The following is a 9,998-nucleotide window of genomic DNA, read 5'->3' as shown; positions in this document are numbered from 1 at the left end:
ATTATTATTATTTTTTCAACTTTTCTTTAAAAAAACGTTAAAAAACCCAAAAAAAAATTAAAAAAAGGTTAAAAAACCAGAAAAGGTTTTTTCTTTTAAAAAAAAAAAAAAAAAACTCCTAAAAAACCGTAAAAAACTCCAAAAAAAAAAACTATAAAAACCTAAAAAAACCAAAAAACTTCAAAAAAAAAAAAACCATAAAACCTAAAAAACTCCAAAAAGAACGTAAAAAACCATAAAACCTAAAAAAACGTAAAAAAAAACTCCAAAAAAACTATAAAACCTAAAAACGTCAAAAACCCAAAAAAAAAAAAAAAAAAAAAAAAAAAAAAAAAAACATATAAAAACATATAAAAACTCCAGAAAAACCAAAAAAGGGAAATAACTAAAAAAAAAAAACATAAATATCGGACTTTATGAGATAGATAAAAAAATAAATTCGAGTTTTCAATCATTCTTAGTCAAGAAAATGCAAACGTTCTTTCATGCTTTCTTTTCGGATGGAGGAAAGCAAGAAAAAATTCGGATATTTGATTTTCACCTGAAACAACCTGAAAAAATTCGGATGTCTGATTTTCACCTGAATAGTAACGAGCTCTTGCCAAATGGTGTGCCATACACTTCCACATTTGGTCCCTTTTGACAAAAATTGGGTGGTTCAAAACCACCCCAAATTTTTTTGTTTTTAGTTATTTATTTATATTATTTATAATTTTTTATTAATTTTCTCAATCATGTCCAAACATAATCTCAAACTCTTTTTTCTCTTCGGTATTCACAATCCAAAAAAATGGTATATTCAAATGAGCCGATCATCTTCCTACTTTTGTGGCATCTATTTTTGAGTCCAAATTTCCATTTTGTGTCTAACAGTATCTTCAATAGCATTGAGACAGATGATCTTGCCTCCCCTTTCCTCAAAAGACGAAAATAAAATAAAATAAAATAAAATCAATGGTGGTACATATTCAAATTAGATTAAGCCATGCACCAACTGAATATGCCATCGGCAGCTAAAATAGCAAGATCAAAGATCTTTCAAGTAATGCGTCCCATGATATTATCCAGAGGATATTATGCTAGTGCTATATATACACAGACCAACAGAGCATACTGAAGTCTAAACCGCATGACCCTAATGTTACCACCGGCATGGAGCCCATTGAAACGCAAAAAGGCCAGCCTCAAGTATTTATAGTGCAAATCAACACCTGAGCTAACAAGGAGAATTAACGGAATGGCCGATTTATGTTTCTTCTCAGCCACAATTGGTAAGCAGTCATATGGAAGGAATCAAAACCCCTCGGTGTTTTATTCCAACAAAAATGTTTCCGAACTTGGCACAGATTACGAAACATATTTAGGTACTTTGGTGTTGTTATTGACAGCAGTTTGTTCTTGGTGAGAGCTATCTCTCGTTGGTTGATAATAACCGAAAACTTGCTCCAGTCCAAAACATTAGCAAATGGAAGCTCATAGTAGTTTGAAATAATAACGGGAATGCATCCATAATGTATAGCATCACTTACCCTAGCAGTGTTCACCTCATAACCTTTAACATGGAGGCAATACTTGCTTCGCCTAAACCCTTCTTCATATGAGAAAGGTGGACTCCCAGAGAAAACGTCCACATAAGAATCATTTCCCCATAAAGCTATCAGCTCTTGCCGAATACGAGAGTTTTGGATACGTCCAGAAAAGTAAACAAGTTTATGTCTGCATGTCAACAAACCAGCAGCAATTGTTGGTCACAGCAGGAAAAAATAAATAACTGTAGCAAATTGATCTAGAATTTGCAATGAATCTACAAGGCTACAACCTGATATGCTTCAAAATTCATACTGCTCCTAGAGGAGTTCTTATATCTATATGATTTTAATAATTTTGGATATAATCCGGAAAAACGTAGATCCCAGTCATCAGGCAGATAATTGAGTTTGTAGTGACTCCTATCCACAAGTTGTATACCAACTGTAGGGAATCTAGTGTAGTGATTGACTGGTTGAACTTAATAGCAAATCATTAAATGGGTTGGTAGCCCCTTCCACTCTCTGTAACTGTAAGTAACCAATTTATAACTGCTAGGCTAGCCGGCATTCACAAGGACACAACACTAAACTCCCCTCAAATTACTGCACGTAAAAAGATAACTAAATTTGAAAAAATGAACTTAACACCTTTCACTCACATTCCTTTATAAGTCACACCTTCTATATTAGCATGTGTCACATTAAAATAGACGAAAAATATTATACATGATACGCACGTGATTTTTTTTACGTAAACTATCTAAATTAATACTAAAAATCATTAAATAACAAAAACTAAAAGAATAGCCAAACTATCTTCAAAGGCTGTGGGAGTAGTTCGGCCACCCCCAAACTAGTCAAGGGGGTGGCCAACTGGCCACAAAGGTCGCCGAAGTGGTTTGGCTACTCTCGAACTGGTCAAACCACTCCTTCATGACTGAGTTAGCCACCCTTTCAAATTTTTCTTTTTTTCTTTTTTTGTTTTTTCTCATAATTTTTAGGGATAACTTGGATAGTTCGAGTAAAAACAAATCACATGACATTTTCCACCCATTTTAATGCCAAATGCTAGTGGAGGACATAACTTGTAGGAGTATGGGAGTTGGAGAGATCTAGTATCACTTTTAATAATTTGGTACCCCAAGTACCAAATAGATGGCAGCTTGGGGGCTAAATGTATTCCCTCATTTCGTTATTTGTTCTCCAAATCTAAAATTTGTAATTTTTTGGGGAAATACACTTAGCCCCCTTAAAATCATTGCCCCTTTGGCACTTAGCTACCAAATTTTAAAAAGTGGCACATGATTTTCTCTAACTACCACATTGTTAGAAAGTACACCATCTGATAGCATCTAACATTCAAATAAATAGAAAATTTTTCACACAAGACACGCACATGAATTTCTCTACTTGAGCCTACCCATATTAACCCTAAAAGTTATTTAAAAAATAAAACCTTGTGAGGTGGTTCCGCCACCCTTTAACTAGTTCAGGGTGGCCGAACCACCTCTTTGATGGTTGTGGGGTAGTTTGGCTACTCCCATAACCAATTTTGGCTGGATCACCCCCAAAGATTGGAGGGTGATTCAGCCACCCACTAGACCATTTTTGGGAATAGTCGAACTACCCTACAGCCATAAAAGGGGTAATCAAACTGTTAGATAATATTATGTTATTGCTATTTACTTTCTTTGGTATTCTAAGTCTACTAAGTTTATTTTTCCTTATTCTACTAGGTCTGTATTATTAGCCTATATATAGGCCCCTTCTGTACATTATACCGTGTGATTCAATATACAACCTTATTCTCAACATGGTATCAGAGCACAAGTTCTGAATCACTTCAAATTTTTTTTCTGCATCTAAAATTTTTTTTCCAGGGCCGCCAGTGTTATCCAACGCATCCATCTCTCTGTCCCTCACGGTTCTCTATCTTCCCCTCGAAGTTTTCAGCAGATCACTATACCACTTGAAAGCCCGGAAGCCAACCATCACAGAGCCGCCGCACACAGTCCCATCGGAGCCCTCATGCGCTGCCCAAGTTTCGGCAATTCCGCCACTGCTATTCCGTCACCGACCGCCACAGTGGTCCGATTGCTTCTCTCAGACCATCGATCGATAGATCTACTCCCGGTGACTCCAGAACTGCAACCAGAATCCAGATCCAGTACACAACGCGCCACTCATAGTTCTGCGCGTGAGATCCACACACCACCTCTAGTCGCACGTGCCCACACGCGCCAAACGCTCCAACCGCCACGTCAGCCCTAAGTGCCACGTCAGTAGAACCACGTCAATCTGAGTGCCACATCATCACAGCCACGCCAGCCCTGAGTGCCATGTCATCAATACCACGCCATCAATGCCACGTCCGCCCTGAGTACCACGACACCATTGCCACGTCATCCCTAAGTGCCACATCAGCAGTACCAAGTCAGTCCTTGCCACGTTAGCTGTGCCACATCAACATTAACTTTGACCGTTGACTTTTTGTTGACTTCCAAAGTTGACCAGGTGCTTTCTTACCTATTTCTTCGTCCTGATTTCATATTTGTGGTCTGTTTTTGCTTTTGAGCCTTCTAAATGGCACAAAACGAGATTATTTATCATGTTTATTGAATGGCACAAACTATATGGTGTAGTCTCAATCTATGCGTAGCTTTCTTAAAGGCCGCAAGCTTTGGTTTTATGTGACTGGAGAGGTCAAAAAGCCAGTTAAAGGGGCTTCTGAGTCAGATAAGGCTTTCACCTCTCGTCTTATTGATTGGGATAGCAAGCATCATCAGATTCTTACATGGTTCTGTAATACCACTATACCATCTATTTCTGCGCTCTTTGGCAACTTTGATGAAGCAAAGGGTGCTTGGGATATGCTTCCTTCTCGTTATTCTTCTGTAGATAGTGCTCACGAATATCAGCTTCTGTTTCAGCTTTTCCAGTTGACGCAGGAATCTGATCAGAGTATAAATGATTTTCTTGCTCACATGCAATTCTTGTGGAACCAAATTGATGTTTCTGATCCTATTTGAAAGGATCCCACTGATGTTGAGATGTATGTTACCCGTAGAGATCAACATCGCCTTCACCAATTTTTAATGGCCTTGCGTGATGATTTTGAGCCTGTTCATGTGCAACTTTTACATCGTTCTCCTCTTCCCACTTTGGACACTACCATCTTCGAACTTGTCCGTGCCAAGACTAGATCGCAGACTATGCGCTCTCAGCCTAGTCATACAATATTGGCTGCACCATCTTCTGGCTCCTCGTCATTCCAACGAGAGTATTATGACAGGTCATGTACTCCTTGACTCCCTCCTAAGTCTCGCGATAACAATTACTGTTGCTATTATCGACGTCGAGGGCACACGATTGACAAGTGTTGGCGTAAATGGAAGATCTAATGCACCCACAGCAGCAATTGCTCATACTGAGAGTGGTTCATCTCCAGCTGCTCCCTCTGGCCACACATCAGGATCCAGTGTCACCTTAACTGCAACTGACTTTTAGACAATAGTCAACCAGGTCGTCCTATCTCGGTCTGGTAATGCATCTTCCTCTGTCCTCTTAGTTTTGCCAGGTACCTCTTCCCCTTGGCTCTTTGACTCTGCTTGTTGCAATCACATGACACTTCACCCTACTTCCTCTACCACATCTATACCTTCACCTCATTTCTCATTGATTCGCACAGCTGATGGCTCCATTATAACTGCTAAAAATATAGGCACTATCAATACACCTTCCCTTTCTGTTCCTGAAGTTTTTCATGTGCCTAAATTGTCCTTCAATCTTCTTTCTATTGGCCAACTGTGTGAACTTGGATATAGACTTGTTTTTTACTTTTCTGGTGTGCATGTACAGGATCCTCGTACTAGTCAAACCATTGGGATCAGGCGTAGAATTGGGCGTCTCTGCTGCTGCCTCTTCATCATCACCATCTCTTGCACTTTGGCATTCGCGTCTTGGTCATGCATCTGCCTCTCGCATTCAATTTTTAGCTTCAAAGGGTTTGTTAGGTTCAGTTTCCAATAATTCTTTTGATTATAGTTCATGTCAACTTGGTAAACAATCGGCTTTGCCATTTAATAATAATGAGTCTCATGCTACTGCTTCTTTTGATTTAATTCATTCTGATGTTTGGGGACCTTCTCCTGTTGCTAGTATGAGTGACTCACGTTATTTTGTTATTTTTGTTGATTTCTCTCGTTATACTTGCGTGTTTTTAATGAAATTTCATTCTAAATTATTGGACATTTATCGTACTTTTGCCAAAATGGTTGAAACCCAATTTTCAAAACCCATCAAAGCTTTTCGTTCTGATAATGCTTTAGAATATACTCAACATGATTTTCAAGCTATTCTCAAACATTATGGCACTGTTCCTCACTTGTCGTATCCAGGCACCTCACAACAAAATGGTTGAGCTGAACGTAAACTTAGGCACATTTTAGACACTGTCTATGCTCTTCTCATTTCCACATCTGTTCCTACCCCGTTTTGGGGTGAAGCCACTCTCATAGCTGTCTACACGATCAATAGGTTGCCTACCCCTATCCTTGATAATTGCATTCCTCACGAGCGGTTGTTTGGCTCTATCCCTTCATATCACCATCTCCGTGTCTTTGGTTCTGCCTGTTTTGTTTTACTCCAGCCTCATGAGCGCACCAAACTCGAACCTCATTCTCGGTTGTGTTGTTTTTTGGGATATGGAGTGGAACAAAAGGACTACCGGTGTTATGATCCTGTGTCTCATCATCTTCGCATCGTCATGTAGTTTTTTGGGAGCATCGACTATTCCACGAAGTTGAAAAATTCAACATGCCATCATTCCCTCCCTTTACTACCCTTTTTGAGTTTCCTCTTTCTCCTACTCTCACCACCAATGTCTTGCCAGAGTCTCTCGCTCAAACTGCAGTCATCTGATGCCCTCGATGCTACTTTGCATGCGTCACCAGGTTCTGATGCCCTCGACGCCGCTTCGCCTGCGTCCCCAAGTTCTTCGCCTGCCTCTCCAGGTTCTGTTCCATCCGAGGATCCAGTCTGCACTCCACCACCTGACCTTCATCGATCCACCCGATTAAGATCTCTCCCATCTTATTTACAGGATTTTTATTGCTTTCATACCTTAGCTACCTTGCATGAGCCTTACTCCTTTTGTGAGGCCTCCACTAACCCTCTTTGGCAGGCTGCGATAAAAGAGGAACTTGATGTTTTACACAAAAACAATACACGGGATCTGGTTGACTTACCTCTTGGAAAATCAGTGGTTGGGTGTAAGTGGTTTTACAAAATCAAGACTTGTTCTGATGGTACTGTTGACAGGTACAAGGCTCGACTTGTAGCCAAAGGTTTTACTCAGGAATATGGTGTGGATTATGAGGAGACTTTTGCTCCAGTTGCTCGCCTCTCTTCTGTGCGTGCTCTGTTGGCTGTTGCAGCCTCTCAACATTGGTCACTTTGTCAAATAGATGTCAAAAATGTCTTCCTTAATGGTGATTTACGTGAAGAAGTCTATATGCAGCCACCTCCTGGATTATCTCATCCTACAAACAAGGTTTGTCATCTTCGTCGAACTCTATATGGACTTAAGCAAGCACCTCGAGCATGGTTTGCTAAGTTTAGCGCCACTATCTCTCACCTTGGCTATTCCATCAGTTCTTATGATTCAGCCTTGTTTATTTGCCGCAGAGACCGGGGAACCATACTTCTTCTACTACATGTTGACAACATGATTATCACTGGAGATGATATCATTGGTATTCAGGAACTTAAACAGTTTCTCAGTCAGCACTTTGAGATGAAAGATTTTTGCCCTCTCAGCTATTTTCTTGGTCTCGAGATCTCATCTTCTTCTGATGGTTATTATTTAACACAGGCCAAGTATATATCTGATCTACTTTCTCGGGCCAATCTCATAGACAGTAAGATTGTTGACACATCGACTGAGCTTAATACTCGTCTCACTCCTCATGATGGCGAACCTCTTCACGATTTTACCTTATATCAGCATTTAGTTGGCAATCTTGTCTACCTTACTGTCACTCGACTTGATATCTCATATGCTGTCCATCACGTGAGTCAATTTATGGCTGCTCCTCGCTCCACTCATTTATCAGCTATTCTGCGCATTCTTCAGTACCTGAAGGGGACATTATTTCATGGGCTTTATTTCTCCTCTCAGTCTTCTCTATAGCTGCATGCTTATACTGATGCTGATTGGGCGGGTGATCCAACGGATCGTTGCTCTACAACTAGTTATTGTTTCCTACTTGGCACCTCGCTTATCTCTTGGCGAAGTAAGAAACAGACTGTTGTTGTTCGATCTAGCACCAAGGCAGAATATCATGCTCTAGCTGACACTACCGCGGAACTTCTTTGGTTGCGATGGCTGTTACAGGATATGGGTGTCTCTCTTTTTTCTACTACTCCTATATATTGTGACAACAAGAGTGCTATTTAGATTGCTCATAATGATTTTTTCATGAACGGACAACATATTGAGATTGATTGTCATTGTGTTCGTCATCATCTTCTTCAGGGCTCACTACAGCTTCATTCTATCACGTCCCGTGATCAGCTCGCAGACATCTTTACAAAGTCACATCCTCAATGGCATTTTCGTGATCTTGTGTCCAACCTAGTTGGTCTCTTGCACTCCACCTTGAGCTTGTAGGGAGCTGTTAAATAATATTATGTTATTGTTATTTACTTTCTTTGGTATTCTAAGTCTACTAGGTTTACCTTTCTTTATTCTATTAGGTCTTTATTATAAGCCTATATATAGGCCCCCTTCTCTACATTATACTATGTGATTCAATATACAATCTTATTCTCAACAAAAACAATTACCCGAGGCTAGGTGGTTCGGGCACACTAAGGAACACTTTTAAAGGTGGCCTGACCAATTTCACAACCTATGGAAGCTGTTATAAGTTACCCCATCTGGTGTTAAAATAGAAAGAGAAATGACATAAATGATGTGCAAATGAATTTTTTTATTTGAACGAATTAAATTGTCCTAAAAATAGTAAAAAATAAAAACAATTGGAAAAAAATAAATAAAATGGTGGAAGAATCCCCTCAGAGACTATAGTGGTCAGCCACCCCAACTCCCAAACCACTGCTCGTGACTAAGGTGGCTCACCCGCCCCCTTAAAGTTATTTTTTTCAATTATTTTTGTTTTTTTAAATAACTTTTAGGGACAATTAACAATTTCGATCGTTCAAAATAAAAATAGATAAATAAATAAAATAACTGGACTTGATTTTTTATTTTATTTTTGCGTAACTTGTAAGGGTGTGATAATCAGAAGAATTTAAGCATAGTCGTGGCATGGCTGATGGTTTGAGTTGCCCATATAGTGCAATCAACAGAAAAGACAGAGTCCCCATGAAAGCAAGTAGAAAATAGCAGTGAAAGACTACCTCGCATCCGGGGGAGTGAGAGCTTTCTCATGTGGGCGAGGCCAAACCTGCGGCAAGCCCACATCTTTGTGGGAAACATAGTATCTCTGGAAGTAGCTGGATGAGCAAGTTACCTGGATGGCATTGTTATACAAATCATGAAGCTTAGAGGCGGCCTCTCGACCAACGGAATGACAGTATACATAGAAGTGGTCAGCACCGGCAGAGGCATTCCAGAATTTGAAATCACGGCGAACCCTGGTGGTGTATTGGGTGACAAATTCAGAGATGGATGCCTCGGAGTAGACACGAGGGTCGTTCCGCAGAAGGTTGATGGAAAAGGGCAAGAAAAAGAGATGGGCTTCCTCCGGATGGCGCGTAATGAGGGAACTCCGAAGAAGAGCCACCTTAAACATGTGTTCGCTGAAGTAATTTCCTAGTCCCGTATGGAATGGATCTGGGTGCGGGAGGAAGATGGGAGAGAATGGAGAAGACTTGGAATGAGACTGGTTCATGAAGGCATCAGGATAAACATAAATCTTAAAACTGCGCATCATTTCCTGAAAATCTAGAGCAAAGAGTTGCCAGTTATGATAAGGACCCAATTCTATGTCTACCTTATTAGCAATTGTCTTGGTTATTGAAGGTGGAGGTGCTGCATCTGCACTGCTAAAACTTGAGGGGAATGGGAATTGCGGTGGGGCTGGCTTTCCCTTTACAAGGAATTTGCTGCTGTTTTCCGACGAATCAATATCAAACTTCAGGGTATTAATGTGAGCAGAGCCGCGGAAAAATGAGGCAATAGCAACCATCAATGCCGCCATCAGCACTGCTAGTAGCAAGAGGCGTAGGTGGAGAGCGTGAGGGCGAGAGGAGGGATGTTTGGGCCTCCTATGAGTCCTCTCTTCTTGTTCTGGAGAGACAAGCATACTGAAAACTGAAGAGGCGTTCATCCCCTCTGCTTGGGTCTTGCCCAGATACTTAATCCCTCTATTTAGTATTTACTACCCACTGTGAATTGTTTGGAGTTTTCTTGTTTTTTTCGATCCCATTTTCCTTCACCAGTTC

General features: G+C 40.3%; 1 protein-coding gene across 2 annotated transcripts; it reads right to left on the bottom strand.

Annotated features, from left to right (window-relative positions):
* Positions 1 to 973: 973 nt before the first annotated feature.
* On the bottom strand, positions 974 to 9,903 carry LOC132179099 (probable glycosyltransferase At3g07620). 2 transcript variants are annotated; one of them, XM_059591738.1, is made up of 3 exons: positions 9,548 to 9,903; positions 8,952 to 9,436; positions 974 to 1,716 (listed from the first exon to the last, which is right to left on the bottom strand). In XM_059591738.1, the coding sequence occupies exons 1-3, from the start codon at positions 9,881 to 9,883 to the stop codon at positions 1,230 to 1,232; spliced, it is 1,308 nt and encodes a 435-aa protein (XP_059447721.1). In that variant the 5' UTR covers positions 9,884 to 9,903; the 3' UTR covers positions 974 to 1,229. The 2 variants fall into 2 exon arrangements, with proteins under 2 accessions (XP_059447721.1, XP_059447720.1); XM_059591737.1 differs by having other exon boundaries at positions 8,952 to 9,903.
* Positions 9,904 to 9,998: the final 95 nt, after the last annotated feature.

This window comes from Corylus avellana, chromosome ca4 (assembly GCF_901000735.1).
Source record: "Corylus avellana chromosome ca4, CavTom2PMs-1.0".
Taxonomy (NCBI): domain Eukaryota; kingdom Viridiplantae; phylum Streptophyta; class Magnoliopsida; order Fagales; family Betulaceae; genus Corylus; species Corylus avellana.
This window is presented reverse-complemented; position numbering and strand designations above follow the sequence as displayed.